This window comes from Ovis canadensis, chromosome 1 (assembly GCF_042477335.2).
Source record: "Ovis canadensis isolate MfBH-ARS-UI-01 breed Bighorn chromosome 1, ARS-UI_OviCan_v2, whole genome shotgun sequence".
NCBI lineage: Eukaryota > Metazoa > Chordata > Mammalia > Artiodactyla > Bovidae > Ovis > Ovis canadensis.
This window is the reverse complement of record NC_091245.1, coordinates 277,263,656-277,284,838: the sequence shown is the minus strand read 5'-3', so window position 1 is coordinate 277,284,838 and position 21,183 is coordinate 277,263,656. Positions and strand designations below refer to the sequence as shown.

The 21,183-nt window shown below is 38.5% G+C and overlaps 1 protein-coding gene across 1 annotated transcript; it reads left to right on the top strand.

Annotated features, from left to right (window-relative positions):
• The first annotated feature begins 6 nt into the window (after positions 1 to 6).
• DAZL (deleted in azoospermia like) lies at positions 7 to 20,744 on the top strand. Its single transcript, XM_069598781.1, has 12 exons — positions 7 to 253; positions 349 to 434; positions 7,704 to 7,850; positions 8,127 to 8,218; positions 8,802 to 8,853; positions 9,289 to 9,352; positions 9,445 to 9,584; positions 12,675 to 12,746; positions 13,453 to 13,503; positions 14,289 to 14,402; positions 15,548 to 15,646; positions 20,691 to 20,744. The coding sequence occupies exons 1-12, from the start codon at positions 7 to 9 to the stop codon at positions 20,742 to 20,744; spliced, it is 1,218 nt and encodes a 405-aa protein (XP_069454882.1).
• Positions 20,745 to 21,183: the final 439 nt, after the last annotated feature.

The window sequence follows — 21,183 nt, the reverse complement described above, 5'->3', positions numbered from 1 at the left end:
GAGGGGATGAGGCCGGGCTGTCGGAGCGCCGGGGGCCGCTGCCCAGCACGTGCAAGGCCTGTGGCCTTCGGGCCGCAGCCGCCGGGGTGTGGAGGGGCGCCTGGCACCCGGCCGGCCGGACTCCGGGCGGGGCCCGCGCCCCACGCCGCCCCGGAAGGCGCGGTTCCCGCGCTTGCCGAGGCAGGCGGGCGGCCCGGCCTCCGCGAGATGGCGTCGGGCCTGGCGCGGCCCTCGAGGCGCACGCGGGCGGGGCGCCGGCGGGCGGGAGGCCCCGAGGCGGGGGCCCCCGCGGGCCGGGGCGAGGCCGGGGCGGGGCCTGGGGGCCTGGGCGGGTGTGTCCGTGCGGAGGGTGCGGGCGCCGGGCTGACCTCGTGCTTGTGCGGTGGCGGCCGCCGCGGCGACCTCGGGTGGGGACGCCATCATCTCCTCACGAGGTCGGCACTGCCCTAGCCTTGGAGCGGCCGCGGAGCGGGGAGCTCGAGGAATTTTTAGCTTGGGAAATACTGTTCCGTTAAAGAAACCAGAAACCCTCCAACAGAGCGTCCCTCGAGTATTAATGCGGTCTGTTGGGTGACATTGACCAGCGTTTTGTCAAATGCATTAGAGTCGATGCCACCTCGAGGGGCATCTCTTGAGAACAGTTTTGACCAACCATCAAGCCTCCGATGATGTACATAGCATTAAATACTGTAGTGTAGTGTCGCCTGTGGTGTAATAACTAGTATACACTATTTTTAGAAGTAAAGGGAGAAAATTTATATACAATTTATTAGGGCACACAGTTTAAAGTAAAGGTTTACAAGTGTATGCAACTGCTGTTTGTAATAATTGTGTCTTGTACTTATCCACATCAGTAATTACTTAATAAGCTGAGTTACTGTGAATGTTGGGTTTTATCCTCTTTTTTTAAGAAGGCGAGGGGAGAAATGCATACGTATATTGATTTTTTTCTTATATAAAACTAGCATATTAACTCATTAGAAAGTAATCAATGTAAGGAAGCAGAGGTCCATCTTAAACTAGGTATGTAACCACTCTGAAGTTTTGATGTATGTCCTTCCAGATTGCTTTCATGTATGTATTGCAAATAGGTGTATTTTATAAAAATTTTACCGTACCATGTAATACTATACTACAACCTGTGTCCTTCACTTAATATAGTGGGCCTTATTCCAAAGAGAAATTTAAAATAATTTTGAATACATAATTTCTTACTTTACCAAAAATTGTATACTTATATATTACCATCACTTATTTTACCAAATTCTCTTATAATGAGTAATTTGTGTGCATTAAAACAATACAGTAATGGGTATCTTTGTGAAAATGTTTTGGCCTGTTTATTAATAGCTTGAAATAAATTGCCAGGAGTAGAATCACTGGTTAAAAGGGTTATGCCCATATTATAACAATTTTGAACTATGATAATTTTTTCCTAGTAACTCTTGGTAAAGGGTATACTAGTATATATTCCCACTGGTGGTGTGTAATATGACCCCCTTTCCACACACTTCCCAGTGAAAGGTAGTATATGTTTTAAAGTTGCCAGTCTAATTGGAAAATATTCCACTTGTGTTGATGTACTTTTTTTTATCATTAGTGAAGTTAGGGTTTGTCATTAATGTTTTCCATTTCTCTTTTTTCCATTCTTGATCCACCTTTCTATTTGTATTTGTCTTTTCATGGTGATTTATAAGAACTCTATTAATATTTAACATTTATCATATATAATGGAAAAAATTTATAGTGGTGATAAGGAGAGACCCTTATTTCTAGTTTTAGCATAAATTACTGTCATGTTTTACTTTGAACTTACTGATAATCTAGAATTAGATTGAGAGAAAATAAAGTTTTTTCATTTTGAGTTTTTTTTAAATTAAGAAATACTATATTTTATCAAATGATTTTTCTGTGGTGAATTACAGTAACAGATTTCCTAATAACCATACTTGAATTTACAATAAACTGTTCTTAACTGTATATTTTTTTTATGCTGCTAGACTTTCCCATCTCTGTGTTGGGTGCAGGAGTGGACCATCTTAACCAGGTTTTGGGATAGTAGTCATAGCCCATTTTTTTCAAGACTAATGTGTGTTTTTTTATTCTTGCCTTTTTCTTGCTTAGCTTTCCCAGGATTGTATGTTTATTGTTTGGATTCCACCTCCCTCCCCTGAGAGTCTACTCTTGGATTTACATAAAAGGCTTTATTCTGATTTTCATGTACAGTTTCTTAATAGAATTTCCTTTTCTCTTTAATAACTACTTCCTTCTCTGGATGTAACACTGATGACTGCAAATTATAGACTTTTAGTCTGACCTAGTCAGTATACATAGATTTCAGTTTGCTTGCATGTAGATGTTAATAGTTGAATGAAATGTTGTCAAAGAGCTGACATCCCAGATGCTTTAGGGATGATAAGTTTTAGTCCCAGTTTTAGTTATCTTTGTCACTTGGTCATTCATATAAAAGAGAATCGTTACTGAAAATAGTAGTGATGAGAATTGTGTATATGATGGCCTCTAATTTCACCCTTACTTAATATTCCAGAATTACTCATTTTAGAACCCGTCAACTCACTTGAAGGTGTAATTAAGAAAAATAATTACTTCTGTCATCTAATTTACATGTAATTTATTTTCTGCATGCTATTGATTAGTTATGATTAATTTTTTAACACCAAACTTTTAGCTTTAACCTAAAATAGCATCACTGGCTCAGTGGACATGAGTCTGAGCAAAATTCAGGAGATAGTGAAAGACACAGAAGCCTGGTGTGCTGCAGTCCATGGAGTAGCAAAGAATCAGACACAACTTAGCAGCTGAACAACCATAATTCATTTGTAGAGTATTTTTGGCAATAGTTTAAAAGTACCTAAAGATTGTCTGAATTGCAGACGCCAGGCCTCCCTGTCCATCACCAACTCCCGGAATTCACTCAGACTCATGTCCAGAGTCGGTGATGCCATCCAGCCATCTCACCCTCTGTCGTCCCCTTCTCCTCCTGCCCTCAATCCCTCCCAGCATCAGAGTCTTTTCCAATGAGTCAACTCTTTGCATGAGGTGGCCAAAGTATTGGCGTTTCAGCTTTAGCATCATTCCTTCCAAAGAAATCCTAGGGCTGATCTCCTTCAGAATGGATTGGTTGGATCTCCTTGCCGTCCAAGGGACTCTCAAGAGTCTTCTCCAACACCACAGTTTAAACGCATCAGTTCTTACGGAGCTTAGCCTTCTTCACAGTCCAACTCTCACATCCATACATGACCACAGGAAAAACCATAGCCTTGACTAGACAGACCTTAGTCGGCAAAGTAATGTCTCTGCTTTTGAATATGCTATCTAGGTTGGTCATAACGTTATGTGCTGCTAATGGTAAGTTGCTTCAGTTGTGTCCAACTCTGCGACCCAATGGACTGTAGCCTGCCAGGCTCTTCTGTCCATGGGGTTTTCCAGGCAAGAATACTGGAGTAGGTTGCCATGCCCTACTCCAGGGGATCTTCCCCACCCAGGAATCAAACCCACGTCTCCTGAAGGCGGATTCTTTACCCACTGAGCCACCTAGGAAGCTCGTATATAAGTTAGTAATCGTATAGAAACACACACACAGGCAGTTTTAAAATCCCTGTTGTTTAGGCCTCTTAAGAGGTGTATGTTCCTTAGTTTAGCTTTGAGCGCCATCTGCTGGCTAAGAAATAGGATGGACAGAATGGTGCCTTCCTTAAGACCTGACCCTAGTGAAATGATTAGATGTATTTTATAGTTAATATCCCAATTTGTGCAACCCAAAGGAAACTGTCTATAGCATCTAATGGATTTTTCTTTTTCTCAGATTACTGTTTTGTTGTCTCATATCCATTTTACTTAAACAGAACATGAGATTTAGCACTTTACTCTTTTTATTCTGGCAACAATATCACAGAGTTTTTCAGCTGACCCTATGCAGATTCGGGGCCAGGTAATTCTTTGTTATGGGGGGCTCTTGTTTGCATTGTAGGATGCTTATTGTATCTCTGGCTTCTACCAACCAGATAACCAGGTTTGTCTGACTTTGAGATGCCATGGACTGCAGCTCACTGGGTTTCCCTGTCCTTCACCATTGCCCCAAGTTTGTTCAGCTCATCCATTGGGTCAAGGATGTGATTCAACCATCTCATACTCTGTCGCCCCCTTCTCCTGGAGCCTTCGATCTTTCTCAGCATCAGAGTCTTTCTCAATGAGTTGGCTCTTCTCATTAGGTGGCCATAGTATTGGAGCTTCAGCATCAGTCCTTCCAATGAATATTCAGAACTGAATTCCTTTAGGAACGACTGGTTTGATCTTGCTGTCCAAGGGACTCTCAAGAGTCTTCTCCAGCACCACAGTTCGAAAGCATGAATTCTTCCGCACTCAGCCTTCTTTATGGTCCAACTCTCACATCTGTACATGATTACTGGAAAAACCATAGTGTTGACTATACAGACCTGTGTTGGCAAAGTGATGTCTCTGCTTTTTAATATATTGTCTAGGTTTGTCATGGGCTTCCCTGGTGGCTCAGAGGTTAAAGCGTCTGCCTGGAATGCAGGAGACTCGGGTTTGATCCCTGGGTCGCGAAGATCCCCTGGAGAAGGAAATGGCAACCCACTCCAGTACTCTTGCCTGGAGAATCCCATGCAGGGAGGAGCCTGGTGGGCTGCAGTTCATGGGGTCGCAAAGAGTCATAGCTTTTCTTTGAAGGAACAAGCAACCTTCAACTTCATGGCTGCATTCACCACAGTGATTCTGGAGCCCAGGAAAATAAAGTCTGTCACTGTTTCCATTTTCCCCCATCTGTTTGCCATGAAGTGATGGGATCAGATGCCATGATCTTAATTTTTTGAATGTTTAGTTTTAAGGCAACTTTTCCACTCTCCTCTTTCACCTTCATCAAGAAGCTCTTTAGTGCCTCTTCATTTTCTGCCATTAGGGTGGTGTCATCTGCATACCTGAGGGTGCTGTTTCTCCCAGTAGTCTTAATTGCAGTTTGTGATTCATCCAGCCCGGGATTTGAGATGATGTACTCTGTATAGAAGTTAAATAATTGGGGTTACAGTATACAGCCTTGCCACACTCCTTTCCCAATTTTGAACCAGTCCAGTGTTCCATGTCCAGTTCTAACTGTTGCATCTTGACCTGCAGGTTTCTCAGGAGGCAGGTAAGGTGGTCTGGTATTCCTGTCTTTTGAAGGATTTTCCAGTTTATTGTGATCCATATAGTCAAAGTCTTTAGCATAATTAATGAATTAATTCATTAATGAAGCAGAAGTAGTTGTTTTTCTGGAGTTCTCTTGCTTTCTCTATGATCCAAAAGATGTTAGCAGTTTTATCTCTGGTTCCTCTGCCTTTTCTAAATCCAGCTTGAACATCTGGAAGTTCTTGTTTCATGTTATGTTGAAATCTAGCCTGAAGGATTTTTAGCATAATCTTCCTTACGTGAAACGAGCACAATTGTATGTTAGTTTGAACATTCTTTGGCATTGTTCATCTTTGGGATTGGAATGAAAACTGTCCTTTTCTAGTGCTGTGGCCACTTCTGAGTTTTCCAGATTTGCTGACATACTGAGTACAGCACTTTCACAGCATCATCTAGGATTTGCAGTAGCTCAGCTGGAGTTCCATCACCTCCACTAGCTTTGTTTGTAGTAATGCCTCCTAAAGCCCACTTGACTTTACACTCCAGGATGTCTGGCTCTAGGTTAGTGACCACACCATCATGGTTATCCAGGTCATTAAGACTTTTTTTTGTACAGTTCTGTGTATTCTTGCCACCTTTTCTGAATCACATCTGCTTCTGTTAGGTCCTTACTGTTTCTGCCCTTTATCGAGCCCATCTTTGCATGAAGTGTTCTTGTGGTGTTTCTGATTTTCTTGAGGAGAGCTCTGGTCTCTCCCTTTCTGTTATTTTCCTCTACCAGGTACACCCCCCAACTGAGAAAACCAAAAAGTGCCCCTGGGCCACAAAATCTTCCCCAGGTTGAATCAATATATTATCATAACCCTTTTTACTCCGGCAGTTTTCTGCGTGAATATTATACCTCTCAACTGAAATACATCTAGCCATTGTGGTTCACATACAGCTAATACTATAAATAGTTTATCAAATAAAAAGGTATTGAAAATTCATTCACAAATGAAGGGGAAATTGAAGAGAAAATCTGTAAGAATTTCAGAACTGCCTTGGGTGTTTGTGAATTAATTGAAAGAGTGATAAATTTTCTATCTTGGAAAGAAATCTAGTCAAATTTCTCTATAGTTCAAGGTGTGTGACTTACGTAATATAGTCCCATTTAGAAAAAAAGTTATAAAACATTTAAAAATGCAAAAGCTTTAAATTAGTTTTTATTCTCACTGACTTCATTGTCATGAAATATCACTGTAACATAGTTAAAGGAAAGAGTTAGGAGATATTCAGATAGAAATACAAAGTATGTTAGAACATTAGTATGAGCATGAATTAATAGAGAAAAGCCCAAACACTCCAATTTGGAAACACAGCAATTTTTATTTCATTTGTATAGCAGTTTGTAGAAATCTTAAATTTATCATGATTTCTGGCATCTAACAAAATAGGAACTCTTAATTTCCATGATTGTAACTAATATCTATAACATTCTGCTAATATTGTCAAAAATATTTATCAGTTTCTTTTGTCCTTGCTTCTGTTTTCCTTCATAAGCTAAGGTATAGTATCTTCATCTTCATCTTGCAGCCTTTTGTACTTAACTACTATTGTTATGGTTGTTCAGTCACTCAGTCCTGTCTGACTCTGTGACCACATGGACTGCAGCATGCCAGGCTTCCCTGTCCTTCACTGTCTCCCTGAGTTTGCGCAAACTCATGTCCATTGAGTTGGTGATGCCATCCAACTCTCTCATCCTCTGCCAGCTTCTCCTTTTGCCTTCAGTCTTTCCCAGGGTCAGGGTCTTTTCCAGTGAGTTGACTCTTCACGTCAGGTGGCCAGAGGTTTGTAGCTTCAGCCTCAGTCTTTCCAGTGAGTATTCAGGATTGGTTTCCTGTAAGATTGACAGGTTTAATCTCCTTGCAGTCCAAGGAACTCTCAAGAGTCTTCTCCAGCACCACCATTCAGAAGCATCAGTTCTTCAGCGCTCAGTGTTCTTTGTAGTCCAACTCTAACATCCATTCATGACTACTGGAAAAACCACAGCAGTGGACCCTTGTCGGCAAAGTGATGTCTCTGCTTTTTATTAGCTGTCTAGGTTTGGCATAGCTTTTCTTCCAAGGAGCGAGTGTCTTTTAACTTGATGGCTGCAATTAGTGTCCACAGTAATTTTGGAGCCCAAGAAAATAAAGTCTGTTGCTGTTTCCATTTTTCCTTGTTGGTTTGCCATTAAGTGATGGGACCAGATGCCAGGATCTTAGTTTTTTGAATGATGAGTTTCAAGCTAGCTTTTTCACTCTCCTCTTTCATCTTCATCAAGAGGCTCTTTAGTTCCTCTTCACTTTCTTCCATTAGGGTGGTGTCATCTGCATATCTGAGGCTGGTGATATTTCTCCCAACAATTTTTGATTCCAGCTTGTGATTCATCCATCCCAGCATTTTGCATGATGTACTCTGTGTAGAAGTTAAATGGGCAGGGTGACAATATGCATCCTTAAAAACAAATTATATTTCACAGCATCTATGATTTTAGCCTGCAAATCCAGTGATGACATCTGCTTTCCAAATTACAGTCTGCAGCAAATCCTGAGACTCCAAACTCAGCCGTCTCCAGAGAGGCCAGCACCCAGTCTTCTTCAGCTGCCACCAGCCAAGGCTATGTTCTGCCAGAAGGCAAAATCATGCCGAACACTGTTTTCGTTGGTGGAATTGATGTTAGGGTAATGTATTCATGTTTTCATTTATTGAAAGTATTTTGTGAATAGTGGGATTTGGGTAATGTTGTAAACATAAGACTTTTTTTTTTTAAGTAGTTCATGCAGGTTTGGAATTGTTTTTATGTATAACTTTTAGGGGCTAAAAATATCTTTGATACAGATATGTAGTTTGGGGATGCTTGGAGGAGATATTTCCACATCACCAAATCTTCTTTGTAGTATCATTGAAATTTTTCAATGTTGAATTTTTACTTTTAAAAATCAAATTCTTCTGCATAGATGGATGAAACAGAAATTAGAAGTTTCTTTGCTAGATATGGTTCAGTAAAAGAAGTGAAGATAATCACGGATCGAACTGGTGTGTCCAAAGGGTGAGTAAAACATATGTTCAATATAAATTATAATAAATACCTGAACTATACCATATATAGAATTTCAGAAAAGAAAAATTGAAAACTGGTATTCTAACATTTGTATAAGTGAAACTTGTTGCTTTGTAACTTCTTTCATGTAGAGGATAAGTTTTGCTGCCAGCTCTTTTATTTAATCATTTGCCTAGTGTTTGTATTTAAATATTTTTTGTCTTCATTTCACTTAAGAAGATTAGTCTGTTTTTATCAAAGAATTGTTTTCTTCATGCATTTCACAGTATCTTAAATTTTAATGATTTTGCGATAGATAATAAGTTAAACTCAGATTCATAGGTATGAATTTTTTTTTGTTAATTAAGTTCCTACACTGCCTTAATCTTTGTGAATTCTGACACAAATCTGTAGATCAGGGTAGGAAAGTAAAACAGTAGTATTTATAGAGAATCTATCATGTACATCTTATAGTTATTTATCTCAGTATATTTTTTATCCTTTAGCATTATTTAGTCAATAATAGAACACTAGTTTTAAACCATGTACTGATATGGTGGTGATTTTATACTTCATCTGTCTGACTTTCTAGCTATGGATTTGTTTCATTTTATAATGACGTGGATGTGCAGAAGATAGTAGAAGTAAGTAATCTTTTGGAAAAAATCTATTATGTTATGGATGTGGTGTTTAGTATTATTTGCATCCTGAATATATACTCATTCTTTTATAAGATATAGAAATAAATGTACTTCCTGTTTGAAATTCAGGCTTGGAATAATTTATATAACTTATCAGAACCTCTGTATTTTTGATTGCGCATCTAGCTTCATGAACTAGAGACAGGAAAGATTCGAGACAGTAAAGGTTTTTTTTTTTATCAAATTCCATAACTTCTCAAAATTTTATTAGAGTTAAGGTAAGTAAGGTGGTTTCATGCTGATAAGTTTTGATTTGGTATATTCTTACCCCTGATCTTATCTTATAATAGTAATTTTAGAGAACTTGGGTATTTTATCAAAGTCTTGGAAGTAAAGACTTGGACATTAATTCTAGTTTTGATACGGTTTTATTTTCAGTCACAGATAAATTTCCATGGTAAAAAGCTGAAACTGGGCCCTGCAATCAGGAAACAAAATTTGTGTGAGTAAAGAAAGGAATTGTTCTTGTTGACACACTTGTGGCTTTTCAGAGAACTGAAAATAGACTTTGTTTTCTTTTTACTCTTTAAAAAGGTGCTTATCATGTGCAGCCACGTCCTTTGGTTTTTAATCCTCCTCCTCCACCACAATTTCAGAGTGTCTGGAGTAATCCAAACACTGAAACTTACATGCAGCCTCCAACCATGATGAACCCTATAACTCAGTATGTTCAGGTAAGAAGTACCTACGCTCCTTTTTTTTTGGTGTGTGTATTATACTAGAGATCTTATTATTGATGTGAGCACCTTAAAAATGAAGCCAGTCTTAGTTCTTACCCTCTGTGGAGTCATGTCAACAATTTCCGTAATAGGTGACAGTACTAGCGCTGTTTGAATACTTGTGACTGATGGGACATTTTGTCAAAAATGTCATTCTTAGTGTTGCTTGTTCTTGTTATTGTTCAGTTGCTAAGTCCTGTCCAGCTCTTTGCAACGCCATGGACTGTAGGATGCCAGGCTTCCCTGTCCTTCATTATCTCCTGGAGTTTGCTCAAACGCACATCCATTACTTCAGTGATACCAGGCAACCATTTCGTTCTCTGTTGTCCCCTTCTCCTCCCACCCTCAATCTTTCCCAACATCAGGGTCTTTTCCAGTGAGTTGGCTCTTTGTATCAGGTGGTCATATATTGGAGCTTCAGCTTCAGTATCACTCCTTCAATGAATAATCAGGGTTTGTTTCCTTTATAATTGACTGGTTTGATCTCCTTGCTGTCCAGGAGACTCAAGAGTCTTCTTCAGGACCACAGTTCAAAACCATCAGTTCTTAAGTGTTCACACTTTATGGTCCAACTCTCACATCCGTATGTGACTATTGGAAAAGCCATAGCTTTGATTATACAGACCTTTGTCAGCAAAGGGATATCTCTGCTTTTTAACATGCTATCTAGGTTTGTCATAGATTTTTTTCCAAGGAGCAAGCGTCTTTTAATGTCATGGCTGCATTCACCGTTCGCAGTGATTTTGGAGCCCAAGAAAATAAAGTCTACCACTGTTTCCATTTTCTCCCATCTATTTGCCATTAAGTGATGGGACCAGATGTCAGAATCTTAGTTTTTTGAATGTTGAGTTTTAAGCCAGCTTTTCCACTTGCCTTCATCAGGGAGCTCTTTAGTTCTTCGCTTTCTGCCATTAAGATGGTGTCATCTCCATATCTGAGGTTGGTGATAATTCTTCTGGCAATCTTGATTCCAGCTTATGATTCATCCAGCCCAGCATTTAGGATGATGTACTCTGTGTAGAAGTTCATTTATCAGGATTACCACGTACAGCCTTGCAATATGCCTTTCTCAATTTTGAACTAGTCCATTGTTCTATGTCTGGTTCTAACTGTTGCTTCTTGACCTGCATACAGGCTTCTCAGGAGGCAGATAAGGTGGTCTAGTATTCCCATGTCTTGAAGAATTTTCCTTAGTTTTTTTATGATCTACACTTTCAAAGGCTTTAGTATAGCCAATGAAGCAGAAGTAGTTGGTTTTCTGGAATTCTCTTGCTTTCTCTATGACCCAAAAGATGTTAGCAATTTGACCTACGGTTCCTCTGCCTTTTCTAAATCCAGCTTGTACATCTGGAAGTTCTTGGTTCACATGCTGTTAAACCCTAACTTGAAGGCTTTTGAGCATTACCTTGCCAGCATGTGAAACAAGCTCAATTATATGGTAGTTCAAACATTATTTGGCATTGCCCTTCTTTGGGATTGAAATGGAAACTAACCATTTTCAGTCCTGTGGCCACTGCTGAGCTTTCCGAATTTTCTGGTATACTGAGTGCAATACTTTAACAGCACCATCTTTTAGGATTTGAAATAGCCCAGCTGGAAATCCATCACCTCTACTAGCTTTGTTTGTAGTGATGCTTCCTAAGGCCCACTTGACTTCACACTCCAGGATGTCTGGCTCTAGGTGAGTGACCACATCATTGTGGTTATCTGGTTCATTAAGACCTTTGTTGCACAGTTCTGTGTATTCTTGCCACCTCTTTTGAATCTCTTCTGCTTGTGGTAAGTCCTTGGCGTTTCTGTCCTTTATTTTGCCCATCTTTGCATGACATGTTCCCTTGGTGTTCCATTACTTCTTACACTAAGCTTATATCTGCTTCTGTATAGTTTGTAAGTCTTTATCTGAGAACTGATCACTGTAGCCATATAGAATCTATCTCCTCTTTATTTTTTCCCCAAATAACTCCTAAAATGCTTGAAGACAGTTTTCTTCATGTGTTTACCTGGTTTATTCTTTCCTGGGGTCAACTAGTCTTTCCTTGCAGTGATTTCCAGGTGTCTCTTCATACAGATTGTTGATTTCTAGATGTCTTGCGGTTCTAACGTGGATAAATTTCTGACGATTTAATTATATTTGTAAGTTCTATGAGTTTCTGGTATATAATTTATCTTGTCTTGATTTCTTTAATATTCAAAGTAAAATTTGGAATACTTGTTTCCTATTGATAATAAATAACATTTATTTTCTTCTTACTTCAGTTTACCTTCAGTTCAAAAGACATTTTATTCTTAGGAAAAGAAATAAAATAATAGTGAAAAGGCTCTGCAGTGTCTCTCGTTTGTTTGCATTTTTCATCTACCTGACGTATAGAATATATCTTTTATTACATTAAAAAAAAAAAAACAGCTACAAGAAAAGCCGTGCTTGTTCATAAAATTTACCATGCGGTATTATTACCTATTCTGGTATATTTTTGTATGCTACTACCTAGATGTTTTCAGTCAGTAAATATTTATTGAAATATATAATACATTATACTCTCTCTTTTCCAGTTTGGGGTTGTACATTGCCCTTAACTTTTAGAAGTAAAACACAAAAAGAGCCAAAATGTCTGTAGGGAATATTCCATGTTACCCCAAAATACTGTCAAAGGAATACAAAACTGCCTGCAAATATCCTTACCAAAAAATAGCACACATGTATTAATTTAATGCTAACATGGAAATCTATTCTAATAGAGCTTCATCGTGACTACGAAAAACTTCTGGGTGGGAATAAATATACAAAAAAGATAAACTTGGGCTTGCAAAATCAGTCACTTCCTTTATTTATCTCTTCCTTCTCCCGGCCCAAAAAGCTAACATTTGACAGAGAATACTTATTTCTTCATGAAAGCACTCACTCAGAATTTTGGATTGGATATAAAAAACTGGAAATATATAAGATTTCCTTATTTTCATGTTTTTATTGCATGGGGAATGATACTCCGTTCTGATTTTTTAAAATGTACGTTGTTCATTCATTCTTTCTGTAAACTTTGTTTTCAGGCTTATCCTCCTTATCCAAGTTCACCAGTTCAGGTTATCACTGGATATCAGCTGCCTGTTTATAATTATCAGGTAATTTAATAGGGATCAAAATTACTTTGGATTATTATTTAGGCCTTTACATAAATTTCCCTAATAGTTTTTCATTTAAAGTAGTTGAGTGTGCCTAAAATTTAAGGAAAAACAGAATTAGTCTAGAATTAGGGCTTCTCTATTATTTAGAATAAGAGAATAATATTTGGACAGAAATAAGCTTGGCAAGCTTTCTCTTGTACTGTCTTACAAGTTTTGGTGTCCTCTTCTATATTTCAACATGTAGTCTTCACCTTTGCTGTCTAATAGCTAAAACATACAGGCTGAATCTTAGGAGTCTTTATAGCGGCATAGGTTGAGATGAAATGATTACTCAGTTCTTAGAGCATTGAATTGCAATTATGTTTGATAATGTTTATTTTAGCTGACTACTAGAATTTCTGTCCATAGATAGGACCTGTGACACTGACTATGGTAATAAATTCAAAGAGCTACTGTCTCTTGAGTTTTCCTGAAAACCAACTCCAGAAAATTGAGAAAAAGATGGAGTTAATATATGAAAGTAACAATAAAATCATACATATCATAAAGTACTTTTCTCTTCCATTTTCTTTTGTTATAACAAGCTCAAGGAAACCAGCACCAGTACCTCAACATTGTCTATTTCAGATCCTTGTGACAGTGTAAAGCAATATTTAAGTTAGCATGTAAGCATTCTTTTCTTTTTTTCTTTTTTTTTTTTAAGATGCCACCGCAGTGGCCTGCTGGGGAACAAAGGAGTTATGTTATTCCTCCGGTAAGGTGAAGTAGCCAAGCATGTACTTCCTGTTCTGTGTTTTAAAAGTATTTCACTGTTATGTATTTCTTGACCTTTGCCATGTTAAGTATGCCTGGAAATATTTTAAATGCCCTTTTACTTTATGTGTTACATTTCTTTGCAACTCAAGTGTGTATATATATATATACACATACACACTCTCCCATGGGAGATACTGTGCTTTTTGTTTCTCAGATTATTTTGTCTGTACTTAAGTAATGGCCACCCTGCATACTCCGGTGCTCAGAACATGTAACCAAGAAAGATAGTACTAATACCTGTGCTATTTCTAACTCCACATTTATAATTAATATTGAATCTGCCTCAAGTTTTCTAGCCAAAAAAAAAAAAAATCTGTTGAGAGAAGCAAAAATGTTTTGCTCTCAACACTGTTATATAAGAAAATGAATAAAAGAGGAAGCTACCTCTAAAATATCTGCGCCTTTTTTACCGTCTGTCTTTTATCAGGATTGGATATTTGAAGGACATAATATGAGCAAAAATTCTCAGGCACTGGGAAATTCCCTTCCCATACTATATGTTGAAGTTTCTTACAGAAATTCTCCTTTTAATTCTGATTATGTTAACATTTCAAAATGTAAGATTCCCATAGTGCATTTCAACTATTTAGTTTAAAATAGTTTCTGAAATAATGTAATTGAACTTCAGAACAATACACATTTAAACTTTGAGTATGAGCTCACTATTTTGAAGAATATCTGATGTACATCTCTTTAATTACACTTTTATCCTTTTAAATGTAGGCGTATACAACCATTAACTACCACTGTAATGAAGTTGATACAGGAGCTGAAGTTTTGCCCAGTGAATGTTCAGTTCATGAAGCCACTCCATCCTCTGGAAATGGCCCACAAAAGGCAAACATCGAATTTTGTTCATTAATGTTTATATTTCTATATGTGCTTTTTCAAGTTTTAATAATGGCTGTTTGAGAAACATATCTTTGCTCAAATTTAAATATATATAAAGAGTTTGAGTTACTGACTAAAAGCTTCACAATTTACATAAAAGTTAATGAAATTCTAGGTACCCACAAACCAGTTACTGATTCAGTTGTCCTTCCCTTTCTTCCATTTTCATTGGATTTTTTTGGTTTGTTTGGCTTCCCTGGTGGCTCAGAGGTTATAAAGTGTCTGCCTCAAATGCAGGAGACCCGGGTTCGATCCCTGGGTCGGGAAGATCCCCTGGAGAAGGAAATGGTAACCCACTCCAGTATTCTTGCCTGGAGAATTCCATGGACGGAGAAGCCTGGTAGGCTGCAGTCCACAGGGTCGCAAGAGTCAGACACGACTGAGCAACTACACCTTCCTACCTACCTACCTTAATAAATATTAACATGGTTTGACAGAGTCCAGTGGGTAGTTTTCCTCAAGAATCCTGCTCTTCAAAAGAGGGATCAGTATGGCTTCGTCTGCCTGTCTTTCACCAGTTTCGACCTTTGCTTAGATGGACCGCATTGTGCAGTTGTTCACGGCATTCTCACCGCAGCCCACTCCAGTGTTCTTGCCTGGACAATCCTAGGGATGGGGGAGCCTGGTGGGCTGCCGTCCATGGGGTCGCACAGAGTTGGACACGACTGAAGCGACTTAGCAGTAGCAGCAGCAGTGAAAATAATCCCAGATTTGTTATACAATGTAAAATTTGAAAAAAAAAAACCACACCAAAATAACTTAGAGTTATATTATCAGAGTTTAACCTGAGTAAATGTTTCTTGAAATGTTGAGGGCTCACTATTTTCAGTCTAACAGGAAAAGTTAAAGAGACTTAAAAATAGCTATCTGAAGGCTTGACTAATTGAGCTTTCTAAACCAGTACTCTTAAGTTTCTGAAACAATTCTTAAATTTGGTATAAAAGTTACATACTATGTGACACGGTAAAAATGAAAAAACTGCATGAGAATTCTTTAGAAATAAGTGTATGTATTTATTAAGCTTTTTCAAAAAGCTTGTTACCAGTGAATAAAAGAATGAAAAGTCTTTACTGAAAACTTCTGTGTTTCAGAAATCGGTGGACAGAAGCATACAGACGGTGGTATCTTGTCTATTTAATCCAGAGAATAGACTGAGAAACTCCGTTGTCACTCAAGACGACTACTTCAAGGTATGAAAATAATAATATGTAGGATAAAAAGAATACTCGTCACCCATAAAGCATCTTTTTTTTCCCTGTGGTATACGTATATTTATGTATATATATATTGAGCTTACATAGAGCATATAATTGAACCCTTAGCTTTTCACTGTAGTCTGAGAGTGAGTGTTAAGTAGCAGTGTATCTGCTTAAATCTTGGTATAGTGTAGGTTACCCTTAGGGAAGAAATCTTTAGCAGGAGCGTATGATTTAGGGACTAAAGAGCAACAATAATACTGTAATTCAAAGAGTTCTTGAAAGTTGACCAAATAGGAAAAGAAAATTTTAGATACCGGAAACGAAACTTAGAGTACGTGGATGTTGGACTAAGGAGAAGAGCGAATCGGCTACTCAGATGAGGCACCTGAACCTTTTGTGGAAGATGTAAGTGAAGTAGTAAAAAGAGCTGAGTAGAAAGAAGATTGAGAGCTGGGAAAGTGGAGAAGAATGTGGGTGCTAGAATTTAGGGAAGTGCCTGTCGCTTCTGATCCTAGTGCTGTCACCTTGGACAAATCACTTAAATCTTACTCAGGCTCTAGTTCTTACAAGTCTGAAATGAGTCTCTGAGATCCCTTTAGTTCTCAGCCTCTGAATATGGAAGGGAACTTGTTGGTTCACCAAAGGAAGAATAATGTCCTTAGTAAAGGGAAATTTTTTGTTGTATTTTTACAGCAGGCTTATTGAGATACAATTTTCATACCCTGCAATTCACCCATTTAAAGTGTGCAATTTAATACTTCATGGAGTATGCACAGAGTTGTACAGTCATAACTACAATAAATTTTAGAGTATTTTGATCACCTCCAAAATAACGCTCCTTACCCATTAGTCACTCTCTATTCTCCCCAACTCAGCCCTTCAGTTCAGTTCAGTCGCTCAGTCGTGTCCGACTCTTTGCGACCCCATGAATTGCAGCACGCCAGGCCTCCCTGTCCATCACCAACTCCCAGAATTCACTCAGACTCACGTCCATCGAGTCTGCGATGCCATCCAGCCATCTGATCCTCTGTCGTCCCCTTCTCCTGCCCCCAGTCCCTCCCTCTTTAAGAATTTGCCTGTTGTGTTTCACATCAATAGAATAATACATGTTACCTTTTCTGACTGACTTCCACCAACTGAAATGTTTTTGAGGCTCATCAGTGTTACAGCATGTGTTCGTGCTTCATTTTCTTTTTATTTATGGATCTACCAGTTTGTGGTTTATCAGTTCATCACTTGATAGACATTTGGGTTGTTTTCCACGTTGAGGCCCTGATGAGTAATGGTATGAACATTTGTGTACTAAATTTTGTGTGGACATAGGTTTTTATTTCTCTTGGGTATATACCTAAGAATGAAATTGCTGAGTCAAATAGTAACTATGTTTAACTTTCCAAGGAGCTGCCAGAATTTTTCCAAAATGCAGCATTTTACATTAAAAGGGAAATTTTAAACCATTTCTTTGTATCTTAAAACAGGGAAAGGTGAATAGCTTTTTTTCCATCAATGAATGGAAATAGGATAAAACTGAAAGCATTTTTAGAAGAAGTACTTAGGGCTTCGTTTAATACAAAAGACTAGAGCTGTAGAAGAATTAAGTTCTTAGTCATCTTCTCAATAGGGAGTAGACTTAGTCATTTAAAGTTGACTTTTGTTCTCTTGTTTTTCATTGTGCATAGATAGTAAATTTAAAAGGAAAGAATTGGGGGCTGTGTAACAGCTTACTTTGCCCAGGGTTCTGAAGGTTAAACAGGCAGTGCTAACGGATTTGTTTGTAAAGCAGGAACTCTTTAACCAGCCAGTCTTTAAACTTGACTTTTACCTGGTATTAAGCAAAAGTCCGGAGACGGAAATGGCAACCCACTCCAGTGCTCTTGCCTGGAAAATCCCATGGACGGAGGAGCCTAGCTGGCTGCAGTCCACAGGGTTGCTAAGAGTCAGACACAACTGAGCGACTTCACTTTCACTTTTCACTTTCATGCATTGGAGAAGGAAATGGCAACCCACTCCAGTGTTCTTGCCTGGAGAATCCCAGGGACGGGGGAGCCTGGTGGGCTGCCATCTATGGGGTTGCACAGAGTCAGACACGACTCATGCGACTTAGCAGCAGCAGCAGCAGCAAGCAAAAGTCTACCTTTGAAGCTTCCAAAGTTTTCTGCTCCTCTGAGCGAAGAGTTAGAAGTTGTCTAGCATCTAGGCCTGTTTATTTTGATCAGCTAAATGTTATTATTGTTGTTTTAATTGAATTTAAATGTACTAAGGCAGGATATGGAGAAGGAAATGGCAACCCACTCCAGTTATTTTTGCCTGGCAAATCCAAAGGACAGAGGAGCCAGGTGGGCTACAGTCCATGATGTTGCAAAGAGTTGGACACAACTGAGCACTCACACAACACAGGATATACCCTCTTTCCATGATACCCTGTCTGATTTTTTAAAATACTTGAGTTTGTGACCACTTTTATGGACTTTAACCTAAAAAGGTTATTACCCTGTTAACATGTTACATAATTTCCAGAAGCTACCCTTTATATGATAGCAGAATTTAATTCCTAGGAAAATGACACAATTAAGCTAAAAGTATAGAGAATAAAATACTTTTATTATGTTATTACTGGTTCTCAAACTTCCATGGTGGTTCAGACGGTAAAGCGTCTGCCTACAATGCGGGAGACCCAGGTTCAATCCTTGGGTCGGGAAGATCTCCTGGAGAAGGGAATGGATTTAGAGATACCAAGGGAAAATTTCATGCAAAGATGGGCTTGATAGAGGACAGAAATGGTATGGACCTAACAGAAGCAGAAGATATTAAGAGGTGGCAAGAATACACAGAAGAACTGTACAAAAAAGAGCCTCATGACCAAGATAATCATGATGGTGTGATCACTAACCTAGAGCCAGACATCCTGGAATGTAAAGTCAAGTGGGCCTTAGAAAGCATCACTACGAACAAAGCTAGTGGAGGTGATGGAATTCCAGTGGAGCTATTTCAAATCCTGAAAGATGATGCTGTGAAAGTGCTGCACTCAGTATGTCAGCAAATTTGGAAAACTCAGCAGTGGCCACAGGACTGGAAAAGGTCAGTTTTCATTCCAATCCCAAAGGTAATGCCAAAGAATGCTCAAACTACCACACAGTTGTACTCATCTCACATGCTAGTAAAGTAATACTTAAAATTCTCCAAGCCACGCTTCAACAGTACGTGAACTGTGAACTTCCAGATGTTCCAGCTGGATTTAGAAAAGGCAGAGGAACCAGAGATCAAATTGCCAATATCTGCTGGATAATTGAAAAAGCAAGAGAGTTCCAGAAAAACATCTATTTTTGCTTTATTGACTATGCCAAAACCTTTGCCTGTGTGGGTTGCAGTAAACTGAAAAATTCTGAAAGAGATGGGAATACCAGACCATCTGACCTGCCTCTTGAGAAACCTATATGCAAGTCAGGAAGTAACAATTAGAACTGGACATGGAACAACAGACTGGTTCCAAATAGGAAAAGGAGTACGTCAAGGCTGTATATTGTCACCCTGCTTATTTAACTTCTATGCAGAGTACATTATAGGAAACGCTGGGCTGGAAGAAGCACAAGCTGGAATCAAGATTGCCGGGAGAAATACCAATAACCTCAGGTATGCAGATGACACCAGCCTTATGGCATAAAGTGAAGAGGAACTAAAAAGCCTCTTGATGGATGTGAAAGAGGAGAGTGAAAAAGTTGGTTTAAAGCTCAACATTCAGAAAACGAAGATCATGGCATCCAGTCCCATCACTTCATGGCAAATAGATGGGGAAACAATGGAAACAGTGGCTGACTTTATTTTGGGGGGCTCAAAATCACTGCAGATGGTGATTGCAGCCATGAAATTAAAAGACAGCTACTCCTTGGAAGGAAAGTTCTGACCAACCTAGATAGCATATTCAAAAGCAGAGACATTACTTTGCCAACAAAAGTCCATCTAGTCAAGGCTATGGTTTTTCCAGTGGTCATGTATGGATGTGAAAGTTGGACTGTGAAAGAAGCTGAGCACCAAAGAATTGATGCTTTTGAACTGTGGTGTTGGAGAAGACTCTTGAGAGTTCCTTGGACTGCAAGGAGATCCAACCAGTCCATTCTAAAGGAGATCAGTCCTGGGTGTTCATTGGAAGGAATGATGCTGAAGCTGAAACTCCAGTACTTTGGCCACCTCATGTGAAGAGTTGACTCATTGGAAAAGACTCTGGTGCTGGGAGGGATCAGGAGCAGGAGGAGAAGGGGATGACAGAGGGTGAGATGGCTGGATGGCATCACTGACTCAGTTGACATGGGTTTGGGTGAACTCTGGGAGTTGGTGATGGACAGGGAGGCCTGGTGTGCTGCAGTTCATGGGGTGGCAAAGAGTTGGAGATGACTGAGCGACTAAACTGAAACTGAACTGAACTGGTTCTCAGCTCCATCCCTCTTTGTAAGGCCTCATTTCCTCTGTCTGCACATCTGCTGGCAACAAAGTGAAAGGAAATTTTTGCATATAGTTTAATTTTTCTATTCATCTCCTTAAAAATTACATATCTTCATTATAGCTTAAGGATATGCCTTTAAAGATGCCAAAACTTGTATCTTTTAACCTAAAAGCATAGATTGAAATGGAGTGCTGTTCTCAAGCCATCATAAAGCCATGATTTCTGTTAGATATATTTTAGTAAAAATAAGATTTTTAAAAATTTCATGTTTTTTACCAGCTGTCTTTGGGACATCAGCGCAGAATCATGAATTAATAAGAATCTACATATTAGAAAACTGTAGATTTCTGAGTCCTCTTTTTCTGAGTCACCGAGATTTGTTTTTTAACTGAATTGTTGAATAAAACTGACCATTGGTATATTTGTTATCCGAAAGTTCAAGAATGCTTTCACGAAAGGATCACTTTTCTCTCATTATTTATAGTTTTAAATCTTAAAAAAAAATGCTTTCTTTTAAGTAATTTTCAAGTCTCTTAGGTGATAATGGTAATAGGAATTTTCAATGAAATTAAAATGGACCATTTCTGTCTTTTCTAGGATAAAAGAGTTCATCACTTTAGAAGAAGTCGGGCAGTGCTTAAGTCTGTTTGATCCTCTCTGCTAACTTTCTAGTCTCATAGGAAGTCACAGGTGTTGAATAGTAAGAGACTGAAAGTTTTCCACTATTATAGAAATTTAATTCTGAATTTTGATAAATCATACTCAGACTTTCTATATAAGTTATATTAGATTGCTTAGTTTTATTTTACATTGAAAGTTTTTCATTAGACATTTACTTAGAAACTGGTTCTGTGTTGAATATATAGTTAAAAGTAAAAAATAATTGAGACTGAAAAGAATAACTTTTAAGATATATCTGTAAGGATTTTTACTTGACATTTTAAGAGTTTAAAAACAAATGTTGATTTTTTGAAAAAAAAATTGTTTTAGAAAACCTATTTTGAAAGGTCAGAATTTTGATAGTTTAAATACAAGCACTTCTCCAACAAGTACCTGTGAACAGTACAATATCTGCAATATTGTGCTTTTA